At 46.2% G+C, this 21,280-nt stretch overlaps 1 protein-coding gene across 1 annotated transcript; it reads right to left on the bottom strand.

Moving 5' to 3' along the window:
- Window positions 1-5,868: 5,868 nt before the first annotated feature.
- Window positions 5,869-6,246, bottom strand: MSANTD5 (Myb/SANT DNA binding domain containing 5). The gene is given in 3 exon segments (XM_088023766.1): window positions 5,869-6,017; window positions 6,020-6,095; window positions 6,097-6,246. Coding segments are annotated over 3 exon segments (375 nt in total).
- Between the last annotated feature and the right edge of the window lie 15,034 nt (window positions 6,247-21,280).

Here is a 21,280-nt window from a genome sequence, read left to right on the forward strand (position 1 = left end):
AGTCTGCAGAAAACAGTATTTAATATGACATAAAACTCTTTTCCCATCTCCGTCCTCCCGGGGCCTTCAAGTGGCCCTCATTTCTGCTCCAAGGTCACCTTTCGGCTGTGGCTACCTCCTGGGCTTACCTCCCTTCTGGTGGGTGTCCAGAAAGAAGGGATACAGATAGTAACCTTTAACCTCTCGCTGCTTCAGGCCAAAGAAATGGCTGCATTTCTTTGGCCTGGGAGGTTTTAGGGAGGGGACTAGTTCATGAGTAACCAACTTGATGAAGGAAGGTGGCCCCTGGTTAAAATGGCAAATGCCTCAAAAAATAAATAAAATGGCAAATGCCTCAAGGGCTGGGAACATGGCTGTGCGGCCTCAGGCACTGTCCCACAGGCTACCTTGGTTCCCCAACGCGGGCTTTCCTTGCATCCCTCCCCACCAAGCTGACCCTGGGACTGTCCCCTCTCCTTCAACATCAGCTCTTAGCTCCTCTGGTTGTGGCTGGCACAGCCCTTGCAGGCGTAGGACGGGCAGCGGTAGGACAGGTTTCCAGAATGCCTATTTCATCCATTTCTGTGTTTTGACTTGGAGCCTTCCTGCTGCACCTATACACCTCGTTTGAACTCAAGACTCTAGACCGGAGAGACACGGAGGCGCCTTTAAGTCTTTAGGGAAAAGGCGCAGGCAGTCCGGAGAAAATGATAATTTGGGGATGTTTCCTTCTCCCCTGTGGCCTGAGCATTCCTTCCCAGGTCCCAAAGAGTTACGGAAGGAGAATGAATTCTGTCCCCCCGCTTAGGCCCTCTGGATGCGGGCCCAGCCCCCGAGGCAGGGAGGGGAAGGGTCTTCAAAGGCGCCCGGAGTTTGCCAAGCGCTGGGTCCGGGTCCGCCCCGCGGGAGGGCGGTGAGAAGAAGGAGGTGGGCGCGTCGGGAGGCCGAGTTGGAACGGCCCTGGCTGGCAGGCTCTCCCGATTGGCTGCCACGGGGTGGGGGCGTGGCGGGAGGGGAGATTTCTCCAGCTCCCGCCTTCTTTGGGTTCCGCCCATCTCCGAGAGCCGCGCTCTGATTGGAAGCCAGACGTCAGACCTGCTTCCTCTGCTTTGAGAGCCTTGGCGCCCGAGGCCCAAGTGCCGGGGGTGGGGTGGGGAACTGGGTGATGGGGCGGGGGGGGGGGGGGACTGTGGGCGGCTCCTGACTGGCCCAGACGCCTCAGGGGCGGAATCAGGGCAGTGTCCTTAACTGACCTCACCCGCCGTCACGGCCACTCACTCCCTGCTCTCGGCGTCCTTCCAGTATTACCCTGCCTGACTCTGCCCCAGACATTCCCTGAGGCCTGCAGCGTGCTGGGTGGTGGTGTGCTGGGCTCCGAGGGCCGCAAGCTCGCTCCGGGAATCCTCTGTCCCTCTGACTTCCTTTCTCGCTTCTCATTCCTCGCCCACCTACCCCCTCCCCCAGTTCTAACTTAAAACTTTGGGGGATGCAGTTCTCACATTTGACCTGACTCCAGCCTCAGCGTGAGGTGCACAGACGGTTCGCTCAGGGTTTGGGACCTGGGATAGGGGAGGTGCACGCTGTTTTGACCGAGAGCAGTTTCCCCACAGAAAGGGGCCTCTGATACCCCGCGAGGAAGACTTCCTCAAGACAGGCGACTTAATCGAAAGTCAATGCGGGGCGCCTGGGTGGCTCAGTCGTTAAGCGTCTGCCTTCAGCTCAGGTCATGGTCCCAGGGTCCTGGGATCGAGCCCCACGTCGGGCTCCCTGCTCAGCGGGAAGCCTGCTTCTCCCTCTCCCACTACCCCTGCTGTGTTCCCTCTCTCACTGTCTCTCTTTCTCTCTCTAAAATAAATAAATAATAATAAAAAAAAAGAAAGTCAACAATGCTCCTATGGGGGAAGGGCTGTGCAGGCAGGCACTTTGATTTTAGCACAGGCGCTTCTGTCCATCCCGGAACGCAAATATTCAGACGACCGATAAGCGCATTATTTTGCAGGGCTCACTGAGGGGCAGTGCTGGAGTATGGGGAGGCTCTTGTTTAGGGAACCGGAAGGCATTCACGTTTTATTGTAGCGCACAGTTTTCGGGGACATCGCTCTCGCCGGGGATCCCCAAGAACTTACCCAGTAGTCTTTCAGGACCCGATGAGACAGAAAAGTGTGAAAGGGAACCGCGATACCCCATGTCGACCTCCAGGGGGCAGCATCGACCAGGAGATGGAGTTGTTCCCAGCTACTTAGTTTTGTTGGCGGTGGCTTGCACAGCTTCTCCCAAGCTACCATCACTGAAACAACTGAAGGAGTTTTCCTTCAGCCTATCCCCGGCCCTTTTAAAAAAGATGTTTTTAGAATGATTTTTTAGAGAGATTGATTTTATTTATTTATTTATTTATTTATTTATTTATTTATTTGAGAGCGTGCATGCGGGGCGAGGGAGAGAATCTTTAGACTCCACGCCCAGTGTGGAGCCCAAGGGTGGGGCAGGTCCTTGAACTCATGTCCCTGAGATCAAGAGCTAAGCCTAGTTGGGTCTGATGCTGAATTGACTGAACCACCTAGGCGCCCCAAGATTTTATTATTTTTTAAGTAATCTTTTCACCTAAGGTGGGGCCAAACCTACAATTCCGAGATCAAGAGTTGCAAGCTCTACGGACTGCCCCAGCCTAAAAACCCTTTGGCGTAGATAGAACCTTGTGATCTCCAGCCTGAAACTCAACTTCTGGTGAACATCACCGCCCCTCAAATTTCTCCAACGCTGCTCAGGGATCTGTCTTTTAAAGAAATAGCATTTCCCTCTATTTCTCTACCTCTGTACCCTCGGCTTGCCCTGAGTTATTTCTTACCGGGGCTCTCTGGGAAACACTTAGTGTTTAACAGCTCTGTATTTGCGCAAAATGGGGGTGCCCATCCCAGGATCAATTTCAGGACTATTGAATGAGGACAAAAGAAATAAGGGACGTTCTCCTTCCTCCTCATCCTATTATTGACCCACCCACCCTCCACTTAAGGTAGCTTTTTTGATTTCAGGAAATCAGTCATAGGGGAAGCAGGAAAATTAGCTGGATTCCAACATAGATTTGGGGTAAAGGTTCAAGGAAAGAAGGAAAAAGCAAGCCCAAGACAAACTTTGAGGGGGAAGAATAGATGTCAGCTCTCTTTATCCTGGGAATAATGGGTACAGCAATTCATGTTACATTTTGGAGTTCCCCGAGTTTCAGATATAGTATTCATTAAACCAAAGCATATTTATTGATCCCCTTCTGTGTTCTATGATAGGCACTGGAAGGATTCAGCAGAGACTAAATCAAAGTCCTTGATCTCATAGAGTAGACCTTTCATCTCACTGAATTCACACACCTGCCCCATGAGGAGGTGTTCTTTCTGTTTCATATACTTGAATAAGTAAATGAGTCCCAACAGCACACAGCCACTCAGTGGCTTGAACCTTCTCTGTCCACACTCACCTCTTGTTCCATGACTCCAGGCTGGGAGCTGTGGGCCTGTGGCAGTAGCTGTCTGTAGAGAAATAACAAATTAATTCTAAGAAGTAAGAGTAAATTATTGGAAGACATGAAGGAAAAGCTGAACAGGCGGGCTTTGGAAAAGACAGAAGCCAGGACAGTTCCAGGATCTAGGTAGCAGGGACACAGTGTCGCAAGGCTCACGGGCAGGGAGCAACATGGTCTCCTGGCCTGGCTCCCTTTCCACTCAGACATCGCTGGTTCCCATGCAGAACCCTTAACCAAGATCCTAAAGCTCTGTGAATGAGGATCGGGAAAAATTACATTTTATTTTCACTAACGTCGAACTGACATTTAGCATTTCCTCCAATGAAAAGTGTAAGCGACAGCAATGACAGCAGAATTGGCAGTACCTGTGACTGTCATCGATAGAAATCACAGATGTTTTTATATCACATCACCTTCCAGTTGCAGAAATTTCAAAATGCCATGTGTGCTCATCATTACTTTGTTTTTTAAGGTTTTATTTATTTATTTGACAGGGAGAGAGAGAGAGCACAAGTGGGGGGGTGGCAGGGAGAGGGAGAAGCAGGCTCCCCACTGAGCCTTCATCATTACTTTATAGTTAGGATAGTGGTTATACTTACACTGAATCCTATCATCTATCACAGATTTTTTATTTTGATAAGTGTGCAATTGTTTTCTTTTGTAATCCTATGTATTTTATTTTATGCAGTTGACACTCCATAGACTTCATCACACAGCCAAAGGGGTTCCAAACATAAAAAGGTTAATAACTCCTTGAGCTCTCATGAGATGGTGTAGTGTCCTGCATTGCATTATTTTACAACTGTAGTAATTGGGAAGGTTTTCTTTGTGTTTAAACAAAATGCCCATATTTTCTTGTCTCCATTATTACTCGGTTCAATTATCCATTCATTCATCAAATATATAGGAAACATAGTACAAAGCTATGCTGCTCAAAACTCTGCTAGTGTGTGCAAAATAATCCTCACTTGCTATGGCTTCTCCCAGTCTGGGAGAGGAGCTGGACTATTGACTCACATGCGTCCCCCAGGCTGCAGCTTACTGACTGCAGGGCAGAGGGAGGGAGGGTTGCCCCAGTGCAGGCAGCAAGAGGGTGCGTTGCTGTAGAAAATTTTAAGATAATACTGAAACTCACTTTTTATTGTTCCCATGCACCAGCCATTCTGCAACAGTGTTAGTGACAAAACACTCCTCCCTGTGGTGCTGTCCCCTTCCACTTCACCCTGGTTAGTTGGCCACTGCACACACGGGAATTTAGGTGTCCAGTTTACACACACACACACACCCTCAGAGCCTTTTGAGACTTCCCTTTCCCTCTCTCAAACTCCCCATCCCAAATCTCACGTAACAACCCTCAGGGATCTGCAAACTTTTGGACCAGTCTACTTCAGGGCGAGCATCCAAGCCGCCTGTGAGCCTGGTGTCCACCCTTCCTGAGTGACAATAATGTGACTGCCACATATCAAGGGCTTACTCTGTACAAGGCACTGCTTTTGCCCCCACTTTGTCAAATTTCTTCATTGGATGTTGCTTTTTCTATTTTACTGGTGCCATCTCTTTACTGTTTCTTTGCTTTGCTGTGTTTGAGTTTGATATGCTAACCTTTTTTTAGTTGTTAAGATGAATTTCGAATCATTGATTGTCAGCCCTGTCTCCTTTTCTAACACATGGACTCAATGCTTTAACTTCCCCTCTAAACACTGTTAGTTGTGTCTCACAAGTTCTGGTATCTTTGATCTCTTTCTGTTGTTACTCAATTCAAAAGATTTCCTAATTTCTGTTGTGGTAGCTTCCATAATCCAAGGATTATTTAGGAGTATATGGCTTGACATCTGAGCAGTTCAGTATTTTCTTATTTTATTCTGATTTCTACCTCCCGGGAAACATATACTGAATGGTTTCAATCCTTTGATATTTTTTTGAAGCTTGTTCTGTGACATAGCATGGGGTAATTTTTAGTAAATAAAATTTGATATACAAAAGAATGTGGATTCTTTTGCTGTTGGGGGAAGTGTTCTATATTTGTCAAATAGGTCAAGTTGTTAATTGTGTTCTTCAGATGTTCTGTATCCTTGCTGATTTTTCCTTGTGGTTTTTTTTTTCTTTCTATCAGTTATTGAGAAAGGTTCGCCAAAGTCACTCAGTAGGAATGTGGATTTTTCTTTTTTTTTTCCATTTAATTTTGTCAAATTCTGTTTTGTGTATTTTCACATGCTTTGGATATATATGACACTGGGTTTGGGGAAGGGAAGGCGTCATGAGTTTATATCCTATTGTCTCTAAAATGGAATTAGGATCAGAGTTCAACTTTAAGTTCAAGATCTGGATCAGAGTCAGAGGATGTTGACACTGCTCCTGGGAGATAGCTACAGATATGATCATGGAGCGTTCAGGCTCCAGGGCTCTCACCCGGGTACCTGCAGAGCCTCGGTATAGATCACCTGTAGGAGAGGGAGAGACAGCAGCTCCTTAAAGGGAATATGGTTAGGCCGGGCCTGGGGCTAGTAGTCAGGAGGTGGGAGATTCCTACGTCTACACAGAGAAGACTCGAGAAGATGTTGTCTTCCCATTTATAACCCAAGATCCTATGGAGGACCTCCCTATTAAGGACAGGACAGGGGACCAGTCCTTGGCCTCTGGTTGGCCTCATTAATAGTCCAGGATAAGTCCTGCAAATTTAGCATCTGTAGGCATTGTCACCAGCTCTTCCCTATGCCCCTGTGCTTGAGCCCTTTGGCCATTGCTTTTGACACCATCTGATTTCTTCCTCATCTCCACTTATATCCTATTCCTCAAGAAATCTCTGGGTTTCCTGGTTACTCCAAGGTTTGAATAACTGCCTTGAAGCCTTCCCTGGTTCCAAGCTTCTTTTTCCTCCTTTACTTTCTGAAGACTTCTGATCGTTTTGAAGTCTTCTAATCGTTTTACCCGGAAGATGTCACTGTCTCCATTTTTATTTCTGAGTTTTCTCTGATTCTTTGCTCTGCAGCCCCAGGGCCTCATCCAGGACCTGCAGAGGGCAGACACCTAGGCTGAGCTGCTATAATTGTGGTATGGAAGGTTGTCTTCTTGTGGTCTTTGCACTTCTATTTTGAGGCATCGTATTCTTCCTTCAGCTTGGCACTTTGCAACCTTGACATGAACTTTGCAACCCCCAATTGCATTTTTACTTGAAAACTTTAATGCAAGATTTGCAGATCCCCTCTTCAAGTAACAGCAGAGCCCATCTCCCTTAAGATCTCTTTGGTTATCTTTGCAAAGCTTGGTATCCTTGAGCTCCTTCCAAGGATCTCTCATAATAATGCAGGATTTGGAAAAGTTGTATCAATTCATCCACTGTAATGTTTGGAGGCAAATCAGACATAAAGTACATTTGTATTTCTATCTTCTTCAACATGCGGCCATCTTGATTCTTCCTTTCTTTTATCTCTCCCCTTTTAGGATCAGTGGGTTTGGGGTTTTTCTTTGCAGAAGTTCCTCTGCATCCCTAGTATTGATACCTTTGTACAATTCCAGAAGGGCTAGACTCACCATCACTGGAGAAGCCATAATTGGCCTGATACATAGCAATATAATCTGTGATCTCAGGGAATGAAGCCTTCTCATCCAGATCCCACTTACAGGAAGTATCAGCCAGCTGCTACCCGAAAGAATCCCTTTTTTCACTGGGATTTCTTGGTGTCTCCATATAATTCTTGCATTCTCACCTGCTCATGAAACTCATCCTTCCCATCCAAGTGGTTGCTGCTTGTGTTTTCTACCTAGCACAGGGGCAGGGTCCAAGTGGGTGAGGAGGCTGGGGCGCCAGGCCTGGGAGCCACCACCAAATGTGTGTGAGGCAACTACCCAGACATTTAATACACGAAGTCATTTAATGCCCACAGCAGCCCTGTGGGGTCGGTACTCTAGTCATCTCCATTTTACAGAAGAGGAAATGGGAGGCCCAGAGAGACCTTGTCCAACGTTATAGACAGCTGGAGCATGACAAGGCTGGGGTTTGAATGCAGTCAGCTCTGCTCTAGAGGCCACATCCTTTTTTTTTTTTTTTTTTTTTGAGTTTTATTTACTGGGGCCACCTGGGTGGCTCAGTTGGTTGAGAGTCTGCCTTCGGCTCAGGTCATGATCCCAGGGTCCTGGGATCAAGCCCCAGGTCGGGCTCCCTGCTCAGCAGGGAGCCTGCTTCTCTCTCTCCTTCTGGCCTTCCCCCTGCTTGTGCTCTCTCTCTCTCTCTCTCTCAAATAAATAAATAAAATCTTTTTTTTAAAGAAAGTTTATTTAATTTTGAGTGATCTCTACACCCAACATGGGGCTCAAACTCATCACCCCGAAATCAAGAGTCACATGTTCTTCCGACTGAGCCAGCCAGGCTCTCCTAGAAGCCACATCATTAATATCACCACTTTTTACCCCTTCTGAGAGACTAAATGAAATCCAGCCTGCCTCCTAACCCTGTTTTGATCATTTAAGTGAAAATGTAAATGCCCTAGCCTACCTACTCCATAACATTGTTGTCTCCATGACGCTCTGTACTCTGCTCCTGACCCAGCCCTCCACTTGCCCCCTCCCTAAGCTACCCTCATGCCCTCTAATAAAACTGCAGACCTCCTCATACCCTTAACTTAGCGTGCTCCCTTCACTTCCTGGCTTTAGCTGAAATGTAACTCTCCCCTGGGGGCACTACCTCCTTTGCTGTCTTCTGAAATAAGAGCTGTTTATTTTCTTATAGGTGAGGGTGCATTCCTTGTTCCAGATTGCTGCCTCCAAACTACGCCTCCTCCAGTCCCCAGTTTTGTGTTTAAAATAACCCCCTGCCTCTGTGGCTCAGCCATTTGGCTAAATTGCCCTCTTCCTCTTAGCTACCGTCCGCCACCTCCCAGACCTCCTTCCCTCGAGTGCAGGGGGATAGTGGCACCCAGTGGACTGTATCTCCCCATCTCATTGTCCACACGGAGGACCCATTCCCCACCTGGCCTCTTAACAACTTGGTGACATCGTCCCAGGACCTTCTGCACTCCCAGCCAGCCACCCATTCCCTTTGTCACACCCTGGACTTTGTCATCTGAAGCAGCTCCTCTTTGAAAATCCCTCGTTCAAGCAGCCTGCCTGACTCAGCCCCCATCTTCTAACCGTCTAGCCGTCACCCCGTCTGGCCCCTCACCACCATGTCTCAGTCTCCCGGTATCTCCTGGTCAATGGTATTTCCCTTCTTCCAACCCATCAGCCCCTCCTAGCCACTTTCAGCTGCATGGCCCTTCATTTCAACAACTGTCTTGACAACATCCCTCGCTCCCTTGCCCCTCTGTATTTTCACTCTTGGCCTCTACCTTGAAAAGCCTCACCTCCCGGGATCTGTTTTCTTTAGGAGTTTATTCTGATGGCCAAGAAGTGTTGGAGGAAGTCTCATAACCAGGAAATAGTCACCACTCCTTATTTGTGGCCACCAACCCCAGCATTGCTTAGCGACCCAACCACATTGTGCTGGTCAGTGGCTACTTTAATCTCCCCGGTCCTGGACCTATGAGGCTCCTTTCTCTGTCTCACCTCTCTCAGTTGATGATCTCACTTATGTTGCATAGGAAACTGAAGCCCTCCGAGGTGAACTCCCTCCAATATGTGTTACCAAATTTACACTACCCCCTTGTTCCTCACGTTAGAGTAATACTTCTCCAATTTTGTGTGCATTAGAATTGCCTGGAGGGCGTGTTAAGCCGTGTGTTCCTGATTCATGAGTTTGAGTGGGGAGCTAGAATTTTCTTTTGTAACTAGTTGCTGCTGGCCTGGGGCCCCCACTTTGAGAACCACTAGAGTAGAGGAGATGCCTTTCTCCCACCCAAGGCCAGTTTCTACTGTGTTCTGCATCCCTTTTCCCCTCCTGAATCTTCAAACTCTCCCTTTGAGAAAACCAACCCCTCCTCCACCCTCCCTCCTCCCACTGCTCCCTTCACTTCGTAATCACCTCCTCTGGCCTGATTCTCACATACAGTCAGTGTGCCTTGATTGCATCCCGGTTCAGAAAAAATACATACAAAAGACATTTGGGGGTGAACTAGGGTGAAATTTGAGTATATTTTGCATATCAGATGGTATTAGGGACCAATGGTTATTCTCTTACTGTAAGCATGGCATTGTGGTTACATAGGAGAAAGTCCCCATTTTTAGGATGTGTATGCTGAAGTATTAAGGTGTGAAGCATCACGATTTCCTAAATTTTCACATGGCTCAAGAATATGTATAAATACTGGGGCACCTGAGTGGCTCAGTTGGTTAAGCGTCCGACTCTTAGTTTCGGCTCAGGTCATGATCTTGGGGTAATGGCATGGAGCCCCGCGTCGGGCTCTGCACTCAGCATGCAGTCTGCTTGAGAGATTCTCTCTCATTTTCCCTCTGCTCCTCCCCACTTTGTGCTCTCTCTCTCAAATAAATAAATACATAAAATCTTTTTAAAAAATACATAAATACATAAATATTGGTATGTATGTATAAATGAGAATTGTTAAATCTAAGTAAAGTAGTGGATGCACAAATGATAATTATACTATACTTTCAACTTTTCTGTATTGAAATTTTTCATGATAAAAAGTTGGGGAAAAATTCTCTATCCGCTCACTTCCACTCATTCCTCAGCCCTTTCAGGTGGGTATCCACCTCTCATGCGGTTCAACTGCTTTTGCCATGGCTTCTGTCATTAAATCCATTTTTTCATTTTTCCCTGCTTGAATTCCTACCAGTAGTCAACTGTGTTGATCAATTCTTTCTTGAAACATTATTTTCCTTTGGTTTCCAGGACTGAGCACTCTTCTGATTTTCTTCCTCTCCTTCTGGCTGCTCCTTGCTTCTTTGTGGGCTCATCCTGTACTATCTGGCCATAGTGGAATTCATCAGGGGCAGTTAGTCCCAAACTCTTCTTCTTGTCTTATATTCTCCCTCCAGGGGACCCATCACACCTGACCCATGGCTTCAACTGCTATCAGCTGATCACTCTCAAGTTCCTATTCTTCCTCTGATCTCCAGTCTTGTGTCTCTGACTGCCTACATGGCAACCCTACTTGGATGTCTCAAAGGTACCACAAACTTAGCATATTTGGCACTTAATCATGATCTTGCCCACAAACAGTATCATCACCATATCCAGACCACGAGGGCCTAGCCCTGGCCACATACTTTGGGGGCTCTTACTTATCACACACTACATTTATTAAATGACACCGAGGCACTTGGGATCTGGCCCTCAGTGCTGGCACAGCACAACCTGAAACCCTGCACATCTGCTCTCATAATTAACACTGTTTGGGCCCTAGGGAAATGCTTCTGCAATCTCTTGCCCTGTATCCTGGAAACAAAAGATGACTACAACCGAATCCTGTGAAAGTTTAGGCTATGTCTCTGCCAGATTCAGAGGCGCATGCTGGTTTGGTGTGTAGGCAGGATTTAAGTGGCGGAAGCACTTAGGTAAGAGAAAATGCAACTTAATTAATTTGTCAAATATTACCTCTCAAATAGCATGATAAAGTATCATTTCCCAGTAGTGTTGAGTGTCCATTTTTCTTGCTTCTCTTTGTGTTCCAGAGGTATTGATTTATGTTGTGCTGCATTCACAATAGTTGCAAATGACAACTGAGGAACATTTTGCAATATTAAATGATTTTTATTACTGTTAAACTTGTATGCATGTAGGTGTAGACAGAACTTCTGTGAGGTATGACATTGATTTTGTTTGGTAAGTGGATGAACATTGAATACTAGATTATGAATAGTTTGATTTCTATAAAGCTATCTAATAAGGATTTTTAAGGTAAGCAAAAAAATATCTTTATTTAAATTAGTTTGATTTAGAATATTAATATTTATTAATTATAATTTTTATTTTGCCTTTTTCAATACATAATTTTGAATATTTTAGAAGAAAATAACTTTTATAACATCTACTAAAATGATTTTTAAGTTTTTTTTTACATTTTCATATTTTGATAAAAATACATTTAAATTTTATAAACATTGGCTATAATCATATATATATTTTTAAATCATAGATCATTGAGAATGAGTTTTAAATTATGACAGAAATAGAAACTATTGAAATTATGGTATAAGTAGAAACTATGGGGCACCTGGGTGGCTCAGTCAGTGGTTAAGCAGTTAAGTGTCTGCCTTTGGCTCAGGTCATGATCTCAGGGTCCTGGGTGAGCCTGCTTCTCAGCCGCCCACTCCCCCTGCTTGTGCTCTCTCTCTCATTGTCAAATAAATAAATAAAAATCTTTTTTAAAAAATAAGTTGAAACTATGAATGTGGAACTCAAAAATGGAACATCTTCAAGGAAGAAATCTACTGAAATTTTTATTTTTATTTATTTTTTTTTAAGATTGTATTTATCCGACAGAGAGAGAGAGACAGCGAGAGAGGGAACACAAGCAGGGGCAGTGGGAGAGGGAGAAGCAGGCTCCCCGGTGAGCAGAGAGCCCGACGCAGGGCTTGATCTCAGGACCCTGGGATCATGACCTGAGCCAAAGGCAGCCGCTTAACCAACTGAGCCACCCAGGCGCCCCTCTACTGAAATTTTTAAAAACTGAGAAGAAGGACGCCTGAGTGTTTCAGTCGGTTAAGTGTCTGCCTTTGGCTTAGGTCATGGTCCCAGGGTCCTGAGTCAAGCCCTGCTCTCACTAAGGTTGAACACGGTAGATCTTCCCTTTTCCAAATCTAATGGACATTTTTCATCTTCATTTTGTTTTTTCTTCCCTGGAGCATCTGACCTTGTTGACTACCCTTTGAAGTTCTTTTCTCTCCTGGTTTTTGTGAAACCACTCTCTTGCTCTCTCTCCCTCTCATTTGTCCTCTTACCTCTCTTCCTGGCCTTTCTCAGGCTACTTTCCATGACTTGGTCCAGGCTCCCTTCTTTCCATATCTGCATAGTTCTTTAAGGCACTCTCATACCATCACTATGCTGGTGACTCTGAAATGTGTATTTTTAGCCCCGATTTCTCCCTTAACCTTTACTCCTAGATATCTGTCTCATGAATCTTTCCACCTGAATGTCCGCAGTTGCTTAAAAATTAATGTTTCAATTTAAACTTATTGAGCAAGCATTGAATATTCCCTAACTTGAAAATTGTCTTTTCTCCCAAACCTGTGCCTTCTTCATTATTCCTGGTTTCAGTAGACAGAATCACCAACCACCCAGTTGCCCAAGCCAGAATCCTGGAAGGATCCCCAGACCACACTCTTTCTTGCCTCCCCCCTCCCACTCCCATTCTAATAACCAAGTCCTAGCGAGTTTACTGTCTAGCTAATCAGAATATCATTACATTACGAACCCTGTGGCCACTGCCTGCCTACCTACCTCTGGCCTTTCCCCAGCCCTGGGCACCATGTGCCCACCCACTTCACAGATGAATCACAAGTGCTCCCTGGGCCTTGGAGCCTCTGCTTGGGACCTCTCCTGGTCATTCTTGACCTACTCCCCCAGTCTTGCTTCTTTCCAGCTCCTAACTCTAGCCCTAGGGCTCCAACCTTCATCTCATCTCTGGACTTCTGGACTCCAGGGCTACAGCCAGTTTCCCCCACTGGATTGTGACATGGCCTTCAGTTGTCTATATGCTTCAGAGATGGTCTTTATCCTACTTTCTGCCCCTGAACCTAACCCCGAATCAGCCACTTGGCCAGCTGTGCTAGTCCCAATGAGGAAGGAATGCAGCACTGCTCGGGTGTCCCCACCCAGACCTTTGAAGACGTCTCTTTACTGGTCTTCTGCTTCTAGTTTGCCATTCCCTCTAGTCCATGCTCCTCCCAGCTGCTGGAGGGATGCTTCTGAAGTAAAAACCAGAACCTCTCACTCTCCTACTCACAATTCCTTGATGGCTACCTCTCCCCTTCAGATAAAATCTCCACTTGTTCACCTGGCACACAAGGCCCTTCAGGATCTGACTTAAGATATGAAGTAGGGTGGAAAGAGCACAGCTTGTACAGAGTGGCTTTGAACCTTGGCTCTGCCATTTTTTGGCTCTGTGATCTCTGGCAAGTTACTCTGGACCACAACTTCCTCAGGTACAAAATGAGAGAGGGATGTTTTGAGGACTCATGATTTATATGATTTTGTGAAGCATGTATCACTGAGCCTGGCGCATGGTAAGTGCTCAAGAAATGTTAGAGATTGTTCTCTACCTTCCCTCCCACCTTTGCGCTTTATGTTCCCATCAGCAAAACTGACTTACTTGGGGGTCCTTGATTATGTCACACTTTTCATCATCCACGCTGTGTGCATGCTTTTTCCTCCTTCTGGAAAGTTTACCACTTACCGTCCACTCCCCCTCCATGAAAAAAGCCAAGGTATGCCTTTTTCAAGAATTAGCTCAAATCTCAACTGCTATGGACCCATCTCTGACTCTTCTAGGTAGAGTGAGACCTCTTTTTTTCTAATGCTGCCTGTTTTGGTTATCTATTCCTGTTCCATAAGCCACCCTAATATTTAGCATTTTAACAGAAATGTATTCTCACAATTCTGCAAGTTGACTGGGCAGCTCTGCTTGAGTTAGTGTTTGGCTGGGGCACTGAGGTGGTGGGATGTCCCAGCCTCATCACTTGGCAAGCAATTGACACTGGCTGCAGCTGGAACTCAGCCACTGCTGGCATCTGTGGGCTTCGGGTCCACCACATGTGGTTCTCTCAGCGGCTGCTCAGGCTTCCTCACAACATGGTGACCGGGTCCCAAGGAGGCACGTTCCAGGTGCCCAAAAGTGGGACCTGCAGATCTCATAAGACCCAACCTCAGAAGTTACACGTTCACTCCTGCCACATTCTGTTGGTCAAAACAGGTCACAGGGCCAACCCAGACTCCAGGGAAGGGGGGATAGACTGGACGTCTTAATGGGAGAAGGGACAAAGAATCTGCTGCCGTCTTCAATCCCCCATGCTCCCACTGCACTCTGTCACTCACGTTTACTGTAGCTCTAATTACACTGTACTTTTAAGACCTGCTCCTGCATCTGTCTCTGTGCCAGGCTCCGACTCAGAGCTCAGAAAATGGCAACCCACTCAAGTATTTCATTTGGTTCCCAATGTGCTTTTATGATTCTTTTGAATTAATTACAACACTTAAAAATGGAGAAATTTTATAAAAAAATTTGGGATTTATAGTTCTTTTAGGGAAAAAAAAGTTTTTTTTTTTAAGATTTTATTTATTTATTTGAGAGAGCGAGAATGAGAGAGAGAGAGAGAGCACATGAGAGGGGGAGGGTCAGAGGGAGAAGCAGACTCCCCGCTGAGCGGGGAGCCCGATGCGGGACTCGATCCCGGGACTCCAGGATCATGACCTGAGTCGAAGGCAGTCGCTTAACCAACTGAGCCACCCAGGCGCCCGGAAAAAAAAAGTTTTAATGAGGCAATGCTAGCTCTGAATTCCTACCTGGCAACACCCGACCAGGAGCTGCTGCCTCTCCAGACAACCTTGCACTTGGCAGGGCACCTGGGTGGCTCAGTTGGGAAGCGTCTGCCTGCAGCTCAGGTCATGATCCCAGGGTCCTGGAATGGAGCCCCAAGTTGGGCTCCTTGCTCAGTGGGGAGTCTGCTTCTCCCTCTGCCTCCCCCCCTACTCTTTTCATGCTCACTCTCTCTTTCTCTCTCTTCCTCAAATAAATAAATAAAATCTTAAAAAACAAAACCTTGCATTTGGCACATTACCTGCCTGGACTTTACAGAAATGTGAATTTGCCACCTTCAATTTTAGTTCCTTGAAGACAGAGTTTGGGGCATCTCAGACACTGGGCACTTTCATTGCCAGGTAAGGTTTTTTTTTTTTTAATTTTTAACTTATTTTTAAAGATTTTATTTATTTGTCAGAGAGTGAGAGAGAGCGAGCACAAGCAGGGGGAATGGCAGGCAGAGGGAGAGGGAGAAGCATGCTCCCTGCTTAGCAGGGAGCCCAATGTGGGGCTTGATCCCAGGACCCCGGGATCATGACCTGAGGCGAAGGCAGTGGCCTAACCAACTGAGCCACCCGGGCACCCCTTATTTTATTTTCAAAGATTTTATTTTTGAGTAATCTCTACACCCAATGTGGGGCTCAAATTCATAACTCTGCTATCAAGAGTCACAATCTCCACCGACTGAGCCAGCCAGGCATCCCTATCAGAGTTATTTTAAATTTTGCTGAGTTAGTATGTGTAAAATTGTATCTCATGGTTTTGATTTACATTTTTTCATTACTAATGAAGTTGAGCATCTTTTCTTATATTTTTGGCCATTTGGGTTTCCCTTTTGGTGACTTGCTTATTCATAGCTTTTGCTCATTTTCTCCTGCCTTGTCCTTTTCCCAGTGATCTGCGAGAGTTCTTTATAAATCCCAGGTACCAAACCTTCGTCGATCGCATAGGTTGTAAATATTCTCCAAGTCTGTGGCTTGTATTTTTATTTTGTTGTGATGTCTCTTATCTTATAAAAGTTAAAAAAATTAAAGATACACTCATGTGTGTCTATATTTCCTTTTATTGTTTGTGCTCTTTGTATCTTGTTTAAGAAATCCTTCCCCACCATGATATCATCAGTATCTTATCTTACAGTTTCTTCAAACAGTTTAAAAATTTTGTTTTTCACATATTTAAACCCCCTAAAATTGGTTTTGGGGTATGTTGTAATGTAGAGATCTATTTTTTTTTCTATTTGGATAGCCAATTAACTCAAGACAATTTAACAGATAGTCCATCCTTTTCCACTGATTTATGTCACTTTTGTCATATGCCAAGTCCTCAAATCTTTGAAGGTCTGAGTCCAAGAAGTTCTACTCTGTAAAAATGGTCTATTTATTTGCCCATGTGCCAGGACTATACTGTTTGATCACTCTGGCTTTATAGTAAAGTTGTGATTATGGTAAAGCTAGCCTCGTATTCTTCCACTTCAAACTTGTGTTGGCTTTTCTTGGCTATTTACTTCTTTATAAGAATTTTAAGGACAGTTTCTTCTCTCTCTCTCTCTTTAAAGACTTTATTTATTTATTTGACAGGGAGAGAGCAAGAGAGCCACCCAGGCTTCCAGTTAGCTAGATTTTAAAAAAATAATAATAAATTCCTGGGGTGTCTGAGTGGCTCAGTCGTTAAGTGTCTGCCTTCGGCTCAGGTCACGATCCCAGCGTCCTGGGATCGAGCCCCACATTGGGCTCCCTGCTTCGCAGGAAGCCTGCTTCTCCCTCTCCCACTCCTACTTGTGTTCCCGCTGTCACTGTCTCTCTGTCAAATAATAAATAAAATCTTTAAAAAATAAATAATAAATTCCTGTTAAATTTTATCCAATGTGTTCTCTGTACCTATTGGGACAATCTTTTTTTCCCTTTTAATATGACAAATTGTACATATCATTAATAGAGTTTTAAAGTACACCATCCTTGTGTTCCTTCAATAAAGTCTGCTGGTCACGCGCACACACACACACACACACACACACACACACACGCACACACACTGACTTGCACAAACTCCACCAGATTCAGTTTGCTAATATCTGATTTAGGATTTTAGTCTTTCTTTTTTAAAGATTTTGTTTATTTGTTTGAGAGAGAGAGAATGAGCATTGGGGAGGGGCAGAAGGAGAGAGAGAAGCAGACAATGCAGGCTGATCCCAGGACCTGGAGATCATGACCTGAGCTGAAGGCAGAGGCTTAACTAACTGAGCCACCCAGGCACCCCTAGGATTTTAGTCTTATAAATGTGATTGTCCCTCTTTTTCTGTTGTCTGCTACAGTTTGTATAAGTAAATGAAAAAAATGGTTTTTGAGAGTTGGCAAAATACGGACACTGAGCTGGCTCAGTCTGTAGAACATGTGACTCTCGGTCTTGGGGTCATTAGTTCAAGCCTCACGTTAGGTGTAGAGCTTACTTTAAAAAAAATAGTTGGCAGAATAATACATCTATAAAACCATCTAGATAAGGGTGTGTGTGTGTGTGTTAACTTCTCATTCCATTTATTAGAATTTATAGATCTGTTCAGGTTTTCTATTTCTTCTTGAGTCAACTTTGTCCACTTTTCATCGATTTCCCCACCTCTTCAGGATCAAGACCTCATCTCCCATCCTTTGGTGGCTGGTAAAACATTTCTTAGTTAATAGAACCAATTCTCTCCCAGTCCCCTTCTAGCAACCGTTGCCATGGTCAACTTATTATCTGGCTTTCAGTTTTCTCTTTGATTCTAGCACTTGGGATTTTATTTTCCTTTTGAGAACTCAGTCATGTTTACTTTCCCCCCATATTTTATCCTGTATTTCCAGGTGATGGTGCGTTTAGACATTCTAAGTCCTCCATCTTGCTTGATTCTGAAGTTGTTCCCATTTTATAGATAAGAAAGCTAGGGTTCAGAGTGATTTAACAGCCTGATGAAGGTTGCACCACTAATACTTTTAACCTAGTAATTGAACCCAGATATTACGGTTCTAGATCCTGTGCTGTTGTCACATTATTCCATGCTGCCTTCTGAAGCCAATGAAGCAAGACCAGAAAGGGGCATTGCAAAGTTAAAGGGAAGGAGGGTCTCATAGGCAAGATGGAGGAGGCCTGAGATGAAGGTGGAACTGTGTAGATGAACAAAGCTAGGAAATATGGAGGAAGTAATGGTGTTAAGAAAATGGCATATGGGATTCCTGGGCCACAACTGTTGGAGGGAGAATCATGGCCTCAAACTATCCTCTCTGAGATCCTGAAATATGTAGCCCTCTACCCCAGATCCTCGCATGCATGCATCCGTTAAACCAATATTTTGACTCAATATTTGTGGAGTTCGAGGTCCCCTGTGTATGACAAGAGTGAGCATCTGCAGTCACGATCCCTGCCCTCAGGGAGCTTATATCCTCCAGAGAGACAGACCTCCATCAAATTATGAACAAATGTTGAACTGCGACTGTGCCAAGTGCCTCTAAGGAAAGGCACACCTTGGTGTGGGAGCTCAGAAAAGGGGAATCTGACCCAGGAAGGAAGGGCAGGGTACCTTTCCTGAGGACGTGGCAGAGACGCTGAGATCTGAAGAGTGAAGAGGAGCTAGCTAAAAGAGAAATGGGAGAAAGAGGCTTTCAGGCTGAGGGCCCAGCCTGCACAAAGTCTCTGCAGGAGGAAGCGCTGAGTGGACCGGAAGTGGAGCCCTCCCACTGGGAGAGTAGTGGGAGAAGAATCTGGAGAAGCAGGCAGAGCCACACCTGGCAGGGCCTTAGAGGCCAGGTTAAGGACTTGGGTCTTTAACCTAAGATCAATAGGAAACCACGGAGTGGGTTTAAGCAGGGTGCCTGAAACAATCAGATTTGCATTTCAAAAAGGCCTCTTAACTCAGGTGTGTGGCGTGTCTTAGAGAAGGCCATTCTCAAGCTCTCCAGCTACCGCAGTGATTCAGAGGAGAGCCAGATGGTCCAGATGGTGGCTGGACCAGGGAGGTGGAGGGATGGAGAAGAGGGACAGACTTGAGAGCTATTGTAGTGGATACAACTGATCAGAGTAGAGGTGGATTCAGTACTGAGGTGCTCGCCACAAACACCTCTACATCACATCCTTCGAAGGCAAGGGGCCACATCATATGCCTGTTTGTAATATCCAGATCCCAGAACAGCCCCCATTAGGTGGTGGACTTCATACACACTTCCTGAAAAGGTGAAACTGACTAGCGGTCTCCCAAGTGATCCTCTTAACCTCTAAGTTTCTTTCATTCCTTCTTGAAATAATCAAGTGTCAATATTCAGCCTCTCTGATACATCCATAGGGAGAACTCTGCCAAATTCTAAAGAGTATACTTTGGGGGGAGTTAATGCAAGAACTAAGGTCTACCTTATCCTTTAACATGAACAGTAACAATAATCTTACTGCAAGTGTTGTCCGAGGGAGGAACTCCCCCAACAGAACCTTCTAAAAGGGTGAATGGTAACAGCACCCTCCTCAGTGCCAGGCTGGGGTCAGGGGCGCCATCTGGAGGGGATGCTTCTGTGGGACCCCCTGCTGACTGTTCAAAACCATCTGCCCAGCACAAGAAGAGGACATTAAGCAAACAATTTTATGGAAGAAGTGCAAATAGCCAGACACGAAGTGTTTATCTTGAAGCTTGACAACACGGAGCGGGGGAGGGGAGACACAAATTGAAGAAGAGATGAGTGGTCTCCCTGGCGACATTTATACCTGAAGGCGGTCCTAAGTTTTTTTGAGATGTCTCTTGTGTGTATTGTCTCACACAGTGCTCTTTAAAAAAAAAAGATTTTATTTATTTGAGAGAGAGAATGAAATAGAGAGAGCCTGAGAGGGGGGAGGGTCAGAGGAAGAAGCATGCTCCCTGCTGAGCAGGGAGCCCGATGTGGGACTCGATCCGGGACTCCAGGATCATGACCTGAACCGAAGGCAGTCGCTTAACCAACTGAGCCACCCAGGCGCCCTCACACAGTGCTCTTACTTCCGTGCTCAGACGCATGATCTGCTATGGTTTGGGGACTGAGAAGCCTGAGCAAGGGAAAAGTGGGAGATGGATGGGTAAGGGAGAGAGAGGCTCCTTTCCTTCTTACCCCTCCACCAAAGACTTTCTTCTTCCCTTCTCATCCATCCTGGCCCCGTCCCACCTCCTCTGTGAGGCCCTTCCCAACCACCCTACAGGTTCCCAGTGATCCCCCTGCTCCAGAGGTGTGAGGCCCCTTCTGCATGGGGCACTTGCCGTTCACCCTATGCAGAGGGAGCTAACTCTCATGGAGCATCTTACTGCAGTGCTTCTCTGCCTTGGTGCACATCAGAATCACAGGGAGGGTTTGTTAAAACACAATGCACTCCCCCGCCCCCCTCCGGAGTTTCATGTGTACGGACCTTCCATTTAAGTGTCAGGGTGAAGACTGAACTCCCAGGTCTCCTTGACTCTAGTAACCTTTCTCTGCCTTGCTCCTTTGCGTAGTTAGTTATTCTCCTGCATGTATCTAGTTCCTCAACAAAATAGTCAAGTTCTTTTTTGTATACTTTGTATCTCCTGCTTTGTCTAACCTATATCTGCGGGCTTATTTGACATGAGACTGAAGGATTTGGGCAACTAACCCAGGGAAGCTCCCGGTGCAACAGAATCTGAGCTGCTCCCCATCCCACAACACCTCCTTCTCCCAGCACTAGGGAAGAACACCTGGTCAAGGAGGGTAGTTATTTTTCCTTCCTGCGCGGGTAAGGGAGACGCCGTAGGGCAACAGTTTGGTACAGTTTGGTATGTCTCCCACATGATGTCACCGAAATAAACAGGCGCATCTTCGAAGTTCAGTCATGGAGGCAGCAGAGAGGGGACAGCGGCAGAAATGTGAGAAGTGGAGAGAAGGGGAGGGTGGGATGGTGTTGACTGGGGAGCCGAGGAGGGAGAGACGGGCCGTAGGAGGGCAGATACCGGTACCCGGGGCCGCTGGCTGTTCCAGGGTTAAGGGACAGGGCGGGGAACAGAGACAGAGAGGCTGCGGGTCGGTCAGGCCTGGAGAGAATGAGGAAAGTGAGGGGGTGACGCTCCTGGCAGCCCCTGGCACCAGAAGAGAAGCCGGGTTCATTCCGTACTCTCCAGTTCCCACCTCGGTATCCTTCCCGACTCCTCCGCGTCTATTTCTCTTTTGAAACTCCGGCAGCAACGCCCACCTTCCTCCCGCCCCAACGTCCCGGGAGCGCCGCAGCCGCTGGATACCTGGGGTTGGAAAGGAGGGGAGCCAGGATCAAGGGTTCTGGGGGTATAGAAAGGGGGCTCCTGCAAGGGTGAAGTGGGTGTTGTCTATTTCTGCAGGGCAAGAGGGCTCTGGGGTTGAGCTCCAGGCCGCCAGGTCTGTGGGACTTGCCTGGG

Source organism: Eumetopias jubatus, unplaced genomic scaffold (assembly GCF_037043125.1).
Source record: "Eumetopias jubatus isolate StellerSeaLion01/CBP00866 unplaced genomic scaffold, mEumJub1_p1.0 scaffold_6, whole genome shotgun sequence".
Classification (NCBI taxonomy): domain Eukaryota; kingdom Metazoa; phylum Chordata; class Mammalia; order Carnivora; family Otariidae; genus Eumetopias; species Eumetopias jubatus.